This window comes from Haemaphysalis longicornis, unplaced genomic scaffold (assembly GCF_048455015.1).
Source record: "Haemaphysalis longicornis isolate Haplotype H1 unplaced genomic scaffold, Haemaphysalis longicornis Haplotype H1 scaffold_1, whole genome shotgun sequence".
Classification (NCBI taxonomy): Eukaryota; Metazoa; Arthropoda; class Arachnida; order Ixodida; family Ixodidae; genus Haemaphysalis; species Haemaphysalis longicornis.
In genome coordinates this window covers 446053796-446070514 of record NW_027526203.1, presented here as the reverse complement: position 1 = coordinate 446070514, position 16719 = coordinate 446053796, and the positions used below count along the sequence as shown (strand labels likewise).

General features: G+C 49.6%; 3 protein-coding genes and 1 long non-coding RNA gene across 4 annotated transcripts in view; 1 reads left to right on the top strand and 3 right to left on the bottom strand.

The window, feature by feature from the left end:
- LOC144155897 (uncharacterized) overlaps nucleotides 1-822 on the bottom strand; it is a 58447-nt gene extending 57625 nt beyond the window's left edge. The window contains exons 1-2 of the mRNA XM_077687604.1: nucleotides 712-822; nucleotides 468-616 (exon numbers count right to left, since the gene is read on the bottom strand). Of these exons, the coding sequence (XP_077543730.1) occupies nucleotides 468-616; nucleotides 712-784 (222 nt within the window). The 5' untranslated portion in view covers nucleotides 785-822. The remainder of the gene's footprint in view (nucleotides 1-467; nucleotides 617-711) is intronic.
- Nucleotides 823-1397: 575 nt separating this feature from the next.
- LOC144155895 (lipase maturation factor 1-like) lies at nucleotides 1398-4042 on the bottom strand. The gene is made up of 3 exons (XM_077687602.1): nucleotides 3624-4042; nucleotides 2604-2689; nucleotides 1398-1622 (listed from the first exon to the last, which is right to left on the bottom strand). The coding sequence occupies exons 1-3, from the start codon at nucleotides 3994-3996 to the stop codon at nucleotides 1398-1400; spliced, it is 684 nt and encodes a 227-aa protein (XP_077543728.1). The 5' UTR covers nucleotides 3997-4042.
- A 418-nt stretch (nucleotides 4043-4460) lies between these two features.
- Nucleotides 4461-7802, top strand: LOC144155896 (protein FAM136A-like). Its single transcript, XM_077687603.1, has 3 exons — nucleotides 4461-4600; nucleotides 6511-6651; nucleotides 6988-7802. The coding sequence occupies exons 1-3, from the start codon at nucleotides 4514-4516 to the stop codon at nucleotides 7177-7179; spliced, it is 420 nt and encodes a 139-aa protein (XP_077543729.1). The 5' UTR covers nucleotides 4461-4513; the 3' UTR covers nucleotides 7180-7802.
- Nucleotides 4585-16719, bottom strand: part of LOC144155898 (uncharacterized) — a 37963-nt gene continuing 25828 nt past the window's right edge. Inside the window, exon 3 of the long non-coding RNA XR_013319669.1 lies at nucleotides 4585-4731. This is a non-coding gene — a long non-coding RNA (uncharacterized LOC144155898). The remainder of the gene's footprint in view (nucleotides 4732-16719) is intronic.

The following is a 16719-nucleotide window of genomic DNA, read 5'->3' as shown; positions in this document are numbered from 1 at the left end:
AAGATTGCCTCGTTAGAATCATACTGACACCACTTTTAAGGGGGACACTGGTCTTAAAACAGCCTCTTTTAATTTTCAAGCAACCTTTGTGAAACTTGTCAGCCTTGCTGCTTTTCTCCCACTGATTTCAGATATGCCATTATTTTCTCAGTAGGTCAATTAGTTCCCAAGATAACTAGCTCTAATTAGCCATTTTTAGTCAAGCAATAGACAAAACAGTGTTGGTCATAAAACTGTAATCTTTATATTTTCCAATACTATGAACCCTGGTGAGTGCAATAATCGAAGCAGTTTTTTGATGCATCGCTTGGAACTAATTTTACAGCTCATTAAACTTTGGTAGCACCAGTGGCAAGGAGCCATTTTGAGTGCCCATTTCAAACACCAAAGATAAAAAAAAAAAAGCCCAGTTCTCAACTGAAGGGCCAAGAACTAGACCCCACAGGAGGGAGCGAGGGTGTACTCACAGCGCCAAGCATGATCCGGAACAGGAGCCAGCGGTATCCCCAGACAACCACGGGCGACGGGGGTGTGCCCTGTGGCAGCTGCTTCCAGGTCCAGATGGGGCAGAAGAAAATTGCCAGGAAACCAGTCTCCAGAAGCTGGGACTCCCACCCTTTGACAAACAGCGCAACAAGTGGGCACAAACGGTTAGTTCCTGCGACACACACAGCAGCACAGCGAGCCATGAGCAGGAAGGGGTGTACTCACCAAATGAGTACCTTGAAGTGCAGAAAGAAGAGACGGCACAAACTACAGTGATTAAAATGCACACAGTACTCATAACATGCAATGCTTAAAAATCTGTAAAGAATGGTAATATGTTCTGGTAAAAGCGGTATAGGCACCGGGGAAGCACAATACCCAAGAGCCACATTCTAAAGAATGGGCAAATTTTTACGGCGTATGTAACTTTCTGTGCCTGTAGTGGATTGGTAACAAAAGCAAACAAACAGGTTTAAGGAACTGTCATCTTCCATGAGAATTTCATTCACAAACTATGCAGCAAACATTCATGACAAACATTCTGATTCATTTTCATGCCTCCTACAAGTGTCAATTACACCTTCGCCCCTTGCACGCATGCAGCAGGCCCAGAAAACGAAAGCCCCGTTTTTTGGTGGGTCATATTGGGCAGTCACTTGGCCGTAAAATGACAGATCAAGGACAGCAGTTTACAGGGCAGGGAAGCAGTAACCAAAGTCGCTGTGCCACCTGTACGCAGGTGCACCGTGAGGACCGAAGCTGGTCTGCACACACACGCACAGTACGTCCTCAGCCACCACTTGCGGCTTCAGTTGCTACTCCCCTTGTGTCCTGTACAATGGTACCCTCGACATTGCCTTCACACAGACTGCACTGCAAAGCACTCCCTTCGCAGGACAAGGGTTGAAGTATTACCATAGCTGCCCCACGTTTACGACCGAGTGGTAGAGAACCCACAGGAGGAAGAAGGCCACAGCGTTGGCTGCCCCCGTCACTGTGACCCCCAGGGCGAGTACAAAGCCGACCGATGCCATGCCATCAAGGAGTGCGTCAGGATCCACGAACTTGTACAACCACATCAGGGTTGGCACCCGCAACAGCGTCTCGAAGTGGAAGCCCTTGTGCATGTCCCGCACCTGCGCAGGAGGCCCAAAGGGTTGCCGTGCAAGAACCAAATAGGGGCACCAGAGGTGTCTCGAGGCGACGTCTAAACTCTACGTGAGCACCCTAAGCTCACTTGCAAGAAAATATTGCAATACAATGCTCAGTCATGCTAAGTTCGTAACCTACTGCTATGCCACCCCTTCCCGGATTCAGGATTTGGGGGTTTAATTCACCGAAGCTGCACCTGGACTATGAGGTGCGCCGTAGTGAAGGATTCCGGATTAATTTCTACCACCTGGGGATCTTTAAGTGCCAAAACCTCTACACATGGCGTTTTCGCTTTCCGCCTCTATCAAAAAAGCAGCCGCCACGGCCAAGACCGAACCCGCATCCTTGGGCTCAGCAGCACAATGCCTTAGCCAATAAGCAACCGTAGTCGGTCCCCCCTTCCCGACTGTGTACAATCGGATGAAGGAGAATGAAGGATCACAAGAGGGATGCCACTCTCTCCCCCTCTCTTCCATTTCAAGGAATACCACATGGCCCTCTATACTACACCAGTGGCAGGCACTCCTAGACCGTAAATACTTGAGGTTTAACGCACGGTAGCAGAAGGCTCTGGATTAATTTTGACCACTCGGGGATCTTCAATGTGCACTGAAATATTGACCCACGGACGTTCCCACTTTTTGCCTTCACGCTTGCAAATGCTGTTGCAGTTTTAACTACCTTGGCATTGCACAAGAGTGGATTCCCTTTCTCATGCTTGCCCTCCATCAGAATTGAGCTTTTTATTTAGAAACCAGAAATAGACCAATTTGTGCTTAGACAATGGCCAAGAAGCTGCAGGTAAATGAAGGCAGGTGGGGAAACTTGCCTACCAGAAGCAGGCTTTGGTAAAAGTATCAACGGCCACTCATGAAGACGCTTCATTGTAATAGCACCTGTTGTGGACTGCAACTTCATGCAATATGATTACAACTACCAAACGAATAAAAGCAAGATTTACTTACCCTCTCCATGTACAGGCTTGCCGGGAGGAGCCCCTTTTCACCCAGTAAATACTTGTTCTGATTAAGGGCAACCAGAAAAGCAACAGCTGTAATAAAAAGGCAGCCTTTAAGTGAAGAGGCCACCGTTTGCCGACACGCTATCATGTGCCCCAAAAAGTAAACGGAGCACGGCTTCATGAAATTAGAATAATTTCCATTTTATGCGGCTGCCAGCATAAATAGAATATGTGCGGCCCGATTTTATTCTAGAATGACTTTCTTGAAAAGTCACTTAAAGGTTGCTGGCTAGGCACATGGCGGAGAAATCCCCTGAAAATCTCCAATCCGTGCTCCGTTTACCTTTTGGGGCACCTGCACACATGGCCTGCAACATTACACACTGTGGTGTATGTGAAAACAGAATTCACAGTAAACCAGTCGTCGGTAAATTAGAAGAGCATTATGAGCACCTTAACCATTACCAGCACGCATTTAGAGCATCGTACAAGCGGTTGCTCAAAAAATCATTGTCATAAACGAGTTCATTAACACCTTTCAACAACAAGCACTCCGCCGCAGACCGCAATGTGCAGACTGTGCACATTTGATGTGCGAAGCTGCGTTACATAAGTGGTGCAGCAGTTCTTCCCAGTTACTTGGTTGAATTGCAGCACAGGCAGAGCGAATTGATTAATGTGACACGCTTTTCATAGTTTTGGGTCTTGTGAGCAAAGTAATGCGCAGTCTTGTCACGACAGACCCACCAACCATAAAGACGGCAACCACCAAAAATAAGCTGCAATGTTCTAAAGGTAGTTCGCAGCACCAAAGCAGGAGCCACTCAATTTATGCCCTGAACTGAAACAGGACACTACCAACCGCTCGATCACACTGAACACACCAGCAGAGAGCTCAGATGATGTTGCACAGGTAGGCAGACGCTCATAGGGCAATATTAGCGAATTGTGAACAGAACCCCGCTCCTGAGCTAGGCGGAACCTGTTCAGGTGTAACACAAGAAAAAGCCGAAGTTCCGCTTACCGTACACAAATCCGAGAGAACGTAGGAACACGATTCTTGTCAGCCAGTACTGGTTTCTTTGCAATTTTCGTGTCTTCGCTGCATCAAGAACGATCGGATGGGAATCTTTCGGGCTCAGGTCTCGCCGATTGGGGGAATGCTCGTCTCCCGATTCTTTCGATGCATCTCTTCTGTCGGCAGCTTGTAGTTCACGATCAGGCGACTGCTCCGGATTCTTTCTAAACCTTGCCATGTGTGCCGTGCATGTAGATGCTTCAATAGTATACAATTCGTTACAACTCTCCAAAGAAATCAAGCCGCTGATGATGCCTACCCAGCACACAGAACAGAGAGCGCCTTCAAGTTTTGTGACTGCGCGCCTGCGCGCGATCATCGAGTGGCCAAGAGCAAGCCACAGCCTGCCACAGCCTGGAACGCTGGAACCATAGAGATAATATACTGGCTGGAACCACTGGAACCTTGCCGTTTCTTTGTCCATAAAGATATTTTGGCCATTTCTTTGCCTATAATAGTCACTTGTTTTCATAAACAAAAATTTACTGCAAATAACAAAATGTTGTTTTGAGGCAAGTTTTTATTTCTGCTTAGAATTAGAGCACTTAGCCAATTTAACTGCTGAATACTCAAAACCACCTAAAAACAACGTTATTTTTAAGTTTATTTGTATTGTGTTCTCTATATTTATCAAGGTCGAGTTGTTAGCTGCTCATATTGCTCATATTACGACAACTAGCCACACCGGCCACACTCATTCAGACGCCGGCAAGTCAAGTAGTGGTCAAGGCACGTGCGAATTTCGCTGTGCTCCAGGCAGGTGGCTGCGGTTGACCAGTCTATCAAAAGTTGATTCGAGGTTTATATCTCCATAAAATTGTATAAAAAGTTATACAATGGCAGAAGAAGCTGCTAGACGTGTGCAGACTGCGGTCGATAAGGTGGTCGACGAACTGGACAGCACTTACCTTCGAAAACTCCTGGTACGGTTTTTTGTTTGAACTCTGTACTACATTTGAGCAGGCTTGCATTTTGTTGCTCTAATTGATATTTGACGTTGTATAACGGGCAGGCGCAGATCATGCGACGTGCTCATGTGCGTTGCCAACTCGATCTGAAATAAAATAAATTACTGAGCTGGTCTGACTTCACCTAACCTTGGACGCCAAGCTCGTTTTTCTTGCTTCTTTTACGTTTACCCTTACATAATCATTATGGCGCAGCGTTAATACTACCCGTTATGATCGTGCTTAAATAAGTAAAAATAATGGTTAAAATTCTGCAACGGTAAAATAAGGAGAAAACTCTTGAGCAGGCTTGCATTTTGTTGCACTAATTGACCTAGCACAACCCAAGTTGAGATCTTTTTGTCCCATTACTGAACACAGTAAACTAGCAGCAGCACACGTGGAGCACTCCGCAAAAGCAGGAAAGTTATAAAAACATAATGCAGGAGCATGCAGTTTAACTCGTGCTTTCTGCGTCAGCGGACGTGGGCATTGCCACTGTGCCAAATGCCGCCATTCTTCGGGATGTTTATTGGAGTGGCAGATACAGTAAATCAAGTAATTATGCAGAACTTTTGCATCAGCCCCTTCGTTTCATGACTTCAAACAATTATGAGGGTCACCTAATCAGTGAAATGTTTTTGTTGTTCTCTCCAAAAATTGGTGTGCGGGCTTCCCTTTTACGTACCACAGGGCTAAAGTGAACTAGAAGATCACTTTAACAGGGCTGTGTCCTGGCTAGTGGGGAGTGCAGATGTTTTTTCAGCCTAATTGGTACTTCCCATTGTTCCGTTCTGCCCGGTCCCACCTTCAGCTGACACATCTTTAGCTGTAGGAGCACAGCATCAAACAAGTCTGCAAGATTGTTTCTGGGTAGTGCACAGGTGGCCACAAAATAAAACGGACGAAACGAGCAGTGCGCGAAGACTACTGGTGTGACACCTTCTGGCCTGTCGAAACAGCTGTGTGCGCATGCTTGTCCATATGGCAATCGGTGCATGTAATTTTTTTCCTATTTCAGCTGCAGCTCCTCATTCTTCTTGAATGTAGCACCTGGCGGTGGCGCATTGAGCAAGCGCCACGATTCTTGACAACGGCTAGCATGAGCTGAAGGCATGCAACCATCCCGTTTAACTTCAAGATAGCATGTTTGTGAGATGCCTTTCTTATCGTAATCTTATTGACTGTAAGGCGAGATGGAATTGGAACAAGTTGACGCTTATCGTAATCTTATTGACTGTAAGGTGAGATGGCATTGGAACAAGTTGACGCTAAATAGTAAAGCGTGATTGAACCGTTATGTGACAAACAGACAGCTGATACAAGAATTGGCAATGGTTAAGTCTTGAATGAAGCTTTATCGTCCACTTATTCCAACGCCGATCTCCTTTGGAGACAATAAAATCACAGTGAACAAGCTCCTTGTGCATGCATTATCTAGAAGCTGAACGTGAAGTGTTGCACATATTCGGTGCATGCTGGAGGCTGTCGCCGACTGCTTCCAAGAATCGCCACTTGCTCGGCGAGCTGAACAAAACGCCGCCAGATGTCACAGTCGAGAGAAACAAAGTGCTTCAGCTGAAATTGAGAAGATCGGTATGCATTCACAAAAGAAAGACGCACTTGCACAAGTGGCTGCATGTATTAATTTAAATGTATTATATGCCTTTTCCCATAAATAGTCTGTCAGGGCTATGCGTCATGGAAGTCAGAAGTGACGTCATATAGAGATTTTCATTCAAGGCAATGGAAAGCTCTTTCTCATGGGGAGTTGGGGGAGTGGACTGCGGAAGCCTGTGCGCATGTAATTAGACAGCCTTCAATTTCCTTGTGAATGCCATGATGCCTTTGAAAGAGGAAATAATCAAGCCTTCAACTTTTTGCAGGGCAGCGTGCATAAGTGCGCATCCAAATGTTGTGAAGATTCCAGCTTGACTATGCAGAATGCCCGTAGGTGTATAGCAAACTGCTCTGAACCGCTCACTAAAGCCCAGAGCAAGCTTGAGGGTGAACTTGAGAACTTTCAGGTATGTCGACCGCTTGACTCATTTTTCTTTGCTCTTGTGGTAGCCTGTTGCAAGGACAAGCATGCAGGTTGCAGAGCACAAATGTCCACTGAGCATTAATCGAGCCAGAGCTCCCCTATCCTTTGACAATTTTACAAGACTGCTGTGAAAATGGCGAACGCATCAGCGAATCCAAATGTTCATTAAAAATTGCAAGCTTCACTTGTGGCAAGGTTCATGGCTGCCATTGCGCTCTTTCTGGCCAGTGTCGCTTGTAGTGGTGGTGATATTTGCCAATGTTGAGTCCTTTTGTTTGCACTGCACTGCCTAAGAAGCTCTCTCTTGCTGGCTTTTCAGGATCGCATAAAGATGTGTGTTGTTCAGTGTGAAAATGACGTGCGAGACCAGCTGAGCCCACGGGCGACCGAAGCCGAAGCTGCAAAGTTGAAGACCCAGTACGATGCGTGTGTTGTGAAATGTGCCGACAAACACGTAGCATTGGTACCACAGCTGCTACAACGAATGAAAGATGTACTCACCCAGGGCTAGAAATCAATGATTCAAGTTTTGCCAATGGTTTATTTAGGCAGACTAACTTGTAAAGCGGCTGAATGCATGCGCCATCTACCGCGCCATCATGGCTTCATGCGCCATCTACTGCCATAATTTTTTTTAGACTAGAAAAAAGGGCTGCAACATTGGTACAACGTACTTAAATGCAGCCAGGGGGTGCCATTACAGCCCATTTTTTTGGCTGTCCGTGCCAAGACAGGGCCAAGGTCTCTGATACAAAGTGGACAATGGGTGCCTTGTTGTGACTAGTATTTTGGGCTGCTATTTCTTTTTCCAAGTAGAATTAGTTTTTTTACTGCCTGCGTAAGTCATGCATTTTCTTAATTCTTCTTAGTGCAACTGAGCTGAACAAAAATATTTTTCATGAAAATGAGTTTGAGAAAACTTGTGCCCCGATTAGATTCATGGTTTCTGCATGTATAGCAGGTGTGAGCAAAGTATTGCACCAGCTGAAAAGGTTAAGTTTTTAGCCATACAACGAACATTATAACCGAAACAGGACAAGTTTTTAGCCATAGAATGAACATTGTAACCAGTCCTTCAGAAAAAAAAAAATTGACCTCACTTTGGTATTTTCAATAAAAGAAACCCAGAAGAAATCATTTTCTGTGACTTCGATATCTGCTGATTTTGATCTGTTTGGATACGTTTTCAGCCATTCCCTGCGAGAATAATGAACTAGTTCTTGTGCTGAACAGTATGAGTTCTGCATTATTGACTCGCTGTGCATATGCATTCTAGTGTATTCATGTATTCTATGAGCTGTAACTTTCCTAGCATTGTTAAGGTTTTGCACAGAGGGATACACTGTTTTTTAACTTGTATTAGGTGCTAAGTACAACACAAGAATCGATATTAACAAGAGGACCCCTTAAATTGAATCGCAGCACTATCAATGCCCTATTCATGATCACAACTTAAGGAAAAGGATGCGCACCAATATTGAAACTGTGTGGTGATGCTGGTCGCTCACACGAAATATACAATCTCGGCTGCAAGCAAGCAATATAATACGTAGACTATGCACTGCCAGGCATAGGAATCGCTGTCACTACAATAGAGATTTATTTTTTACATCATCTGCGTGATGCAAGAGACCTGCAGAAAAAGCTGCCAAAGGCCAGATTGAGAGGCCTCGTCGATTGGCACGATTCATAAAATTAAACTAATAAGATAGAATTTTTCCGCAAAAAAGAAAAAAACATAAAAGCTCACTGTATGCATGTTGGTGGTACGCTGCAACACAAAGAATAATAGCAGTTTTTTTTTTTTAATTTCATATCTGCTGCTGATAGCGTGCAAACACAACTATAACGCAACACAGGTTAACACAAATTAAGAAGTTAACACAGATTACTGCAACATAACATGAAGTGACAAAATTAGCAAATAACAAAATTGAAAAGCAGGGAAGAAATGACGGACTACATTTTGAACATTTTAGAAGCATTTTACATCAACACAAAATGATTGTTGAAATAACAAAGGAATATATGTTTGATAATTATCTTCTGTAATATTTTACTTTTACATAGCTCAAAAATAGAAATTTTTAAATTCATTTTTTTTAACCCGTTATACTTTGTTGGCAGGGTAATGATGTCTTGTGTATTAAAGAATGGCTGGATGACTCTTTAGTTTCGTCCAAAAAGGGGTAAAAGATGGTTGGTTGTTGGTCACGTGGGGTGGCGACAAGACCATGTCCTCCAGCGACCCCTAGTGCGCTTGTTACGGCCCGAACCTGCGTCGATGGGTCAGGGCTGCTCTGAATTAGACAATTGCCCACCGCTGGGAGCGGATCCTCGAAGCAGCATTCAATATATGAGCTAAATCTGCTCTTCTGGCTTTACATACAGAGCATTCAGCCCTGTAAGCTTCTCGGTGATAATTTATAGGTGTTATAGTATGTATAGGTGCCTCCTGGTGGCTTGCCGAATTTTGTCGAGGGATTTATCAGGCAGAGGATATTTAAGTCTCTCTAGGCAGTAGTGCATAACTGTAAGGGTATGCTTTTATGCGCTCCTTGGCCGATCTGAAAGAAAAAGCCCGGTTAATGAAAAGCCCGTTGAATAAACAAACGCAGGCCACCAAATTTCTGCACCGCACACTAGCCAGTCTGAAGATGCCTACTCATTGCATGATATAATTTTTGGGTATATAGAGGGATACATGGGGCTTTCATGCTTTAATATATAATTGCTTTCTCATGGTGGAATGTCGTCCCACCATTGCACTTGTGTATAGATATGGAGCGGGCTCTAAAGAGGTGCGGTATTAGGAGAACTGCCGAAGAGAATGGAGCTCCATACCAAAGTTCGTGGCCTCCTGCGCTGCCCAGGGGGCGCTGCGCAAGCGGCTTCCGGGCAGTACTTCCGGGTAGTACAAAGCTGCGCGGGTCCCATAGGGTCCCGTGTTGACAGAAGCAAAATGAGCTCGACGCTCCCGATTATTTTGCGACGTGGTCACCAGCTCATCCCCGACGCGTCCGATCTATTTCAGCGATCAACTTGGCATTAGGGGAAAAAGCTTTGCAGCGCTAAACACGTTTACAGCGCCGACGAAAGTGCCGGGACCGTGACGGCGTCTGCTACTCGCAGGTTCACCGATCGATGGTCGTACGAAGTGAAATTTTAAGTGAAATTTCTAGTTTAAACTAATACTCTAGGTGACAAAGACTTCTCAAAAACAGCCGATCAAAAAAGAAGAGTGACGCAATCGGTGATGATCGCGCTTTAAAAAGCCAGCGAGTCCGGCGGACCGCAGGCTCACCTGCTGCGATGCGCCGCTCTTTTGCGTACCTGCACACTATGCGTGCACTTTCATTAAACAGTGCTCGTTTGCGTCGCCGTTACGAATACATGGTGCAGCGTTACCTTGCCGTTTTGTTGCGTGTCTCAGCGACAAAATGCCGCGACCGTCAGAAGCGTGAAATCTGTTTTGCGATTCCGAAATTAGTGGCCGTAAAACAAAGTGGTCGGGCGAACTAAGAGGCCGCTCGCTTTCCTTGTTTGCTCTCACTTTACTTAATTAAGCTCTTGCAGCATACATTCCCAGTTCGCACTTAATAGCCTAGAATGAGGGTCAGCAACGGCCGAGTTCCATGCAGCCGACACGGCGGAGGCTGGACGGCAAATGAGGGGGGGGGGGGGGGAGGAGGGGGGCTTTGAATGCAAAGAGAAAAAATTCTGCGAATTTCTAATAATATTTGACAATAATCTGGCGAAGTGTGAAGATGGCGGGGGGGGGGGGGGGCAATTCAACTGGAGGACGCCAGTCTCTGTTCTTGTCTCGCTGTCTAACTCCATTTGAAGTCAAAACTGGCGTGTCGGCGTTCAGATTCGACGACCCCTGCACTAGAAAGGCAACACAGTCAGTGATGATCGTATATAAATATTCGGGGCCCCGCGCCGTGTATGCGGCTGTGTTATGTTATGCTGTGTTATGTGATGTTATAGAAGTACACATCTCTGCAGGCAGCGGGCGTGTGATTTGGTGCGTGTTTTGCGTCCTTTAATAGCGCTTCATTTGATTATTTGATTGGCGCTATTGCCCCACCTACTCGCAAGTATACATGTACCCTGCTGTTCGTAAATCGTGCGGCGTAAAACGTTACGCAAGAATCATTTATTTTGCGAAAATACGAAACAAAATTTCCACTCGTTTCTAAGGCGGTGCCAGGCCAGCAGTGTCAGCTGAGTCGGCTGCGCAATTCTTGCGTTCGCTTGCATGCTCCCGATGAAGCAACCTTTTGCAGTTACCTCAGGATGTAAGATGAGCAGCGTTCCGTGTTTATGCTACTCGTGAACTTTCCTTTGTCGACCGCACGCAAGAAGAAAAAAACTGTAACTGTCGTCAAACAAATAAACCACCCGACCTGGCGATACTGTCCCACGCCGCGACCACCGCGACAGCTCGCTCAAAAGAAAGCCGACAAATCGGCTTCTTTTAGCGGATATTATTTTGTTTAGCCTCTGCAGCTACTTTAAGTGCTATTTCATACAGTATGCAGTCATTTAAACACGCCACAGAGCGCCACAACCAACTTTCACTCTGGCTTGTAATTGAAAACACATGAAGGGCGGCGAGGGTCGTCTGCTTTTGTACTACCCAGAGGCGTCGGCCGCTAGGGGCGCTGCATGTCGCCAAAACTCCAGCGCAGGAGGCCTATTCCTCTGCTGCGTCTACTTGCACGCTAGGTGTGGGACATCAGAGAGAGAGAAACAACGTCTTTATTTGGCCTGCGGAAACCTCGGGGGGTGCCTACTATCGCCGGCCTCCCTGGTGGGGAGGTGACAAGTTCGGCCGCTGGCGATCGATGGCCGCTAGCGCGAGCTGCGCAGCCATCTTCTGTAGTTCATATTCCGCACTGGTCACCGCACTCTCCAAGCGCGGCGGCAGCGGATCCGCAGTGGTTGAGTCCGTTTGCTGGCATTCCCAGAGCATGTGCTGCATGGTAGCGCGACCGTCACCACACATCACACACTTATCTGTCTGGAATAATTCGGGGCACACGTGTTTGGCGAACACAGGCGTCCATATCGCGCGCACCTGTAGTTGGCGCACTAGCACCGCCTCTCTTCGGGTAAGATTCCGGTGCGGCGGCGGGTAGGCTCTTCTGCCCTCCCGATACCAGGCCAGCACCTCCTTGTATGTGTCGATTGGAGTTGCCTCGACGTGGTCTTCTTCATCTTCTTCCTCGCCTTCCGCAGGACGAGGGGGGGAGCTCGGGGCAGCGCTGTGTCTGGTAAGCACGCGCGCCGCTCGGTCTGCCCCCTCGTTGCGGTTGGCACCCGTTCCCACCGGGCCCATGTGCGCCGGGAACCACTTGATGGTCACCGGCATTGTTCGTTGTGGTAGGGCCCCGCACACCCTAGACGCGCACGAGGACACTCTGTTTGTGGCGTAGTTCATGACAGCACTGCGCGAATCACACAACACCGTCGCACACTTGGGGTTGGTTAGGGCCAGCGCTATGGCCAGCTCCTCCGCTTGCCTCGGGTCCTGGGCCCGCACGCTGCCCGCCGTGTACAGCTCCCCTGAGGTCGCCGCTATCACGGCCACAGCGTACGTACCTTGGCGGTTCGGATATGCCGCCGCATCGACGTAGTAGGCGTTAGTGTCTGCCGCATGCGCGGCCGTGAGGGCCTTTGCCCTGGCCAGGCGGCGTTCCCGGTTCGTTTCCGGATCCATGTGCTTGGGGATCGGCGGGACCTGCATGAGGCCGAGCAGCCCGCGCGGCAACGACCGCGGAGGCGGCGGTGGCACCGGTTCCCTGTCTCCCTCCCCCTGCAGCCTCGTCTGGCAACCTACTCTGTGCAGGATCGACCTGCCGGTTCTGGTTAGCGTTAGTCTAGTTAGCTGTGCTGTGCGCTGTGCTTCTGCTATCTCGCTTAAGGTGTTATGGACTCCTAGTTCTAAGAGTCGCGTCGTGTTGGTGTGTGTATAGAGGCCTAGTGCCATCTTGTATGCTTTGCGTATCAGAGCGTCAACCTTGCCGCTCTCGGCCGCCGACCAGTCGTGGAAGGCCGCCACATATGCCACATGGCTGATTGCAAATGATTGAACCAGCTTCAGAAGGTTGTTCTCTCGCATCCCTCCGTGCCGCGTTGCCACCTTCTTGATTAGCCGTATTGCCGTCATGATCTTCATCTCGAGCTTGGTGACGGTAAGGCCGTTGTGCCCGAGGGCGTCGACGTGCAGTCCGAGGACGCGCAGCGTCTTCACCCGCGGTATGGTCGTCCCGTCTCGAGTTCGGAGGTTGATGTCGGGTTCTGTTTTGCTTCCCTGACCTCTTCGTTTCGGTGGAATAATCAGCAGCTCCGACTTGTTCGGGGAGCACGTGAGGCCCGTGTCCTGCAGGTGGTCTTCGACTTCGTCGATGGCGCTCTGCAGGGACGCCTCGATCTCGCCGTCACTGCCGCCGGACATCCACAGCGTGATGTCATCTGCGTAAATGGTGTGCCCGACGTTCGGGATGCCCTGTAGTCGTTGGGCAACCCCGATCATGACTATGTTGAACAGCGTTGGCGAGATCACGGCGCCCTGCGGCGTTCCCGTGCTCCCCAGACTCTTCTTGGGTAGTTCCATATCTCCCGCCACTATCGTTGCGGTGCGGCCCGTGAGGAAATCGCGGATGTAGGCGAAGGAGCGCTCCCCCATGTTGAGGCGCGAGACCTGTTGAAGTATGGCTGAATGGCGAACGTTGTCAAACGCGCTCTTCAAATCAAGGCCGAGTACCGCTCTGTTGTCCATGGAGCCGGCCGGTCGGTCTAGGACTTCGTGTTTGATGAGCAGCATCGCGTCCTGCGTGCTGAGCTTGGTTCGGAAACCCAGCATCGTGTCGGGATAGAGACCTTCTTCAAGGTACGCTTGCCATCTGTTTAGGAGGACGTGCTCCAACATCTTCCCGATGCAGGACGTCAGGGAGATGGGCCGCAAGTTGTCGATACTCGGCGTCTTGCCCGGCTTTGGGATCAGTACTGTTCTGGCCTCTTTCCAGCTGGCGGGGAGCTTGCCCGCCCGCCAGCACTTGTTAAAGTAACCCGTCAGCGCCGTTATGGCCGCATCGCTGAGGTTGCGCAGCGCTTTGTTTGACACCCCGTCCGGCCCCGGGGCCGACTTGCAGTTGATGGTTTGAATGACTGCCCGGACCTCCCACTCCTCGATGTCGGCGTCGAGCTTGGCGTTAGCCTCGCCCGCGTAACTCGGGAGGGGTGTCGGCGGGGTGGATGGAAGGTATTTGTTGTCGATGCGCCGGCGGACCTCAGCTTCGCCGAGCTCCTGCTTCGCCTTGTGTAGTGTCCGGGCAAGGATGTGGTGTTGCGTCCCCTTCGTCTTGCTCTCGTCCAGCAGATGACGGAGCAGGTGCCAGGTTCTGCTCTTGTGGATTTGGCCGTCCGCTTCCTGACAGACCGCCTGCCACTGCTGCCGGCAGAGCACCTCGCTGTGCTTTTCGATCTCGGTGTTTAGTAGGGCGATGCGTTTACGGAGCCTCCGGTTGTGGCGTTGTCGCTTCCACCGGGCCCTCAGTGAGTTCCTCGCCTCCAGCAGGTGTGCTAGGCGGCTGTCGACTTGCGGGGTCCCTTCGTCTGCCTCCACCTCCATTGTAGCTGCCCGTGTCACCGCGTTGAGCTCACGCGACCACTTGTCAATGTCTTCTATCTGCTCGGTCAGAGCGTCCAACTCTTGTCTGTATTTGTTCCAATCCGTCATCGCTAGCCTGCGGGGGACCGGCGCTTTGCCGCGCAGCGGCACTGTTATCTCGAGGACGCAGTGATCGCTGCCCAGCGTTTCGCCCGTGTTCCGCCAGCGGACTCCGGTGGTAGTGTTGCAGAATGCAAGGTCTGGGTTCGTATCCCGTTGCGTGGAAGTGCCGTGTCTCGTGTGTACCGATGGGTCGTTCAGCAGGTGATATTCCGCCTCCATAGCTTCCTCGTAGAGGCTCTGGCCCTTGGTCGTAGACTTCGGGTACCCCCACGCCGTGTGCGGCGCATTGAAGTCTCCGCACACGAGCGCGGTGTTGTCCCCTGCCAGTTGTTTCGTCTTGTGCATTAAGGTTCTGAATCTTTGTTGGAACTGTTTGGGATTGCTATAGACGTTTACTATGTAGGTGCTCTCCTTTCTCTTGCGGCCCGTGACGACCTCGATGGCTAGGTGCTCGATGGCGCTGTTTTGGAGCAGGCCGTGTTCGATATAAGTGAGTCCCTTCTTCACCAGGGTACACACCCCCTGACCCGCACCTTTCCCAGCCGTTCTTGCACTGGGCGGGCTGGCATAGGAGCGGTACCCCGGTAAGCCCGGGGGAGTCTCGGTGTGTGTTTCTTGTATGAGTATTACGTCTGGCCGCCGGCCGACTTGCCTCATGTATTGTTGTAAGAGTGCCTTCTTTTTGCGCAGGCCATTCGCGTTCCATTGCCACACCACGAGCTCCCGCGTTAGCGCTGTTCTGGCCATGTTGGTCGGGTCGTGCTCGGTTGTTGCGGCTGCTGCTGTGGCTGCTGCTGTTGGTGGGTTATCTCGTTGAATCGTGTTAGGAGTTGTTGTAGCATGCGTTCCATGTTGGCCATGCGGACGCTCATGTCTGCTGTAGTTGCCTCTACCGTAGCCTGTCTTCGGTTGATTGCCTCTATGTCCCTCTCGAAGCGGTCCATGCGCTCCTCCAGATGCTGGTGGCTTTCCTCCAGCTGTTGGTGGCGTCTCTCGATCGCGTTCATTACTGTGGCTCTCCTCTTCGCCCTTAGGCTGAAGTCTTCTTCTTCTGTGGTTGAATCTCTGTTCTGTACCGTTTCTTCTCCTTCTTCGACTATTTCCGCAATTCGCGGTTCCACGGCGTGTATCCGCTCGGGCTCCTGCGTTTGCATCTGTTCTTGCTCTTGTTCTTGCTCCTGAAATCGCACTTGTCTCTGCGCCTGTCTGCGCGTTGCCTTCGATGGTAAAGCTGGGGCTTGATGTTGCGGTTGATTTGTAAGGAACATATCTAGTTTCTTGCTGAATTCTTGTAGTTGCCGCTCTTGTTGTGCAATCTTCTGGTCGATACCATGGAAACAAGATAAACCGTGACTTTGTTATTTGAAAGGAGTGACCTGTAAACTTGCTGTGCCCCATTCCAGCCCCACAGGATGTTGTTTTTCACCAAAAAATTGGCTGGCGATTACGATACTCCCTAATGCAATATTTGGGTGCAGCAGCAGTGCACTGAGGCAGCACTCGCTCGGGGGTTCTCTCGACGGCAGCAATGATGAGCCTCTACGGGTCCATTCGATTCAGCCTGCACCTCTTGAACCAGTTCACAGCGGTGCAAAGTGGGTTCCGCCATCGGCGGAACCAGCCCTGCACTTTTTTCGTCTGCTTCTGCACCTCCTCGGCAGGGAGTGCAGGCAGAGCCGTGAACTCATCCTGCACCCGTCGGCACCACCGGTGAATCGAACGGCGTGGTTCAGGTGCCGCGAGCTGCACCACTGAAACGAACGGCGAAGTGCTGCACCGCCTGAACTGGTTCATGTGGTGCAGGTGAAACGAATAGACCCTACGTTGGCAGCGCGAAGTGCGTCTCAGGAAGGGACGGTGAGCTGCGTCTTAAGCGAACGCCAAGCGTCGCACCGTCGAGCGCCTCGTGCGGGCACTGCATACTGCCCCCTCCCCTCCCAATTTCACAACACTCTCCCCCCTCTGCTTTCTTTCTTCGTTCGCCTTTTCTTTCTCTCATCAGTCGTGCCATCATTCGCTCGGTTACGCAGACAACGCGGCTCAGCCCATAGATGGCCGCCAAAGTGCTGCGCCCTAAAAGAAAAGTATTAAGGTACATTCAAGTTTGACTCTACCCAATGTCAGCAGTAACGTTATATGGGAGAACACATTCATCAATGGGTTATGTTAGCAGAGGTCAAACAAGACTGGAGGAACCACTAGATAAACATCGGAGTCATGAGGCTTTGGTCAGCAGCTACCGATCGCATAAATTGCCCTTCTGACATTATAAGGGCTCGGCAAAAAAGTGCCTGGTAAGCAACGAATTAA

Bases quoted from the DNA above. Each gene is read 5' to 3' on its own strand.
- LOC144155895 (XM_077687602.1), bottom strand. From the start codon at position 3,996: ATGATCGCGCGCAGGCGCGCAGTCACAAAACTTGAAGGCGCTCTCTGT. The intron at 2,690-3,623 runs GTAAGCGGAACT...TTTTTATTACAG, and splicing joins TTCTCTCGGATTTGTGTACG to CTGTTGCTTTTCTGGTTGCC. The intron at 1,623-2,603 runs GTAAGTAAATCT...CCTCCTGCGCAG, and splicing joins CAAGCCTGTACATGGAGAGG to GTGCGGGACATGCACAAGGG.
- LOC144155896 (XM_077687603.1), top strand. From the start codon at position 4,514: ATGGCAGAAGAAGCTGCTAGACGTGTGCAGACTGCGGTCGATAAGGTG. The intron at 4,601-6,510 runs GTACGGTTTTTT...AACTTTTTGCAG, and splicing joins CTTACCTTCGAAAACTCCTG to GGCAGCGTGCATAAGTGCGC. The intron at 6,652-6,987 runs GTATGTCGACCG...CTGGCTTTTCAG, and splicing joins GTGAACTTGAGAACTTTCAG to GATCGCATAAAGATGTGTGT.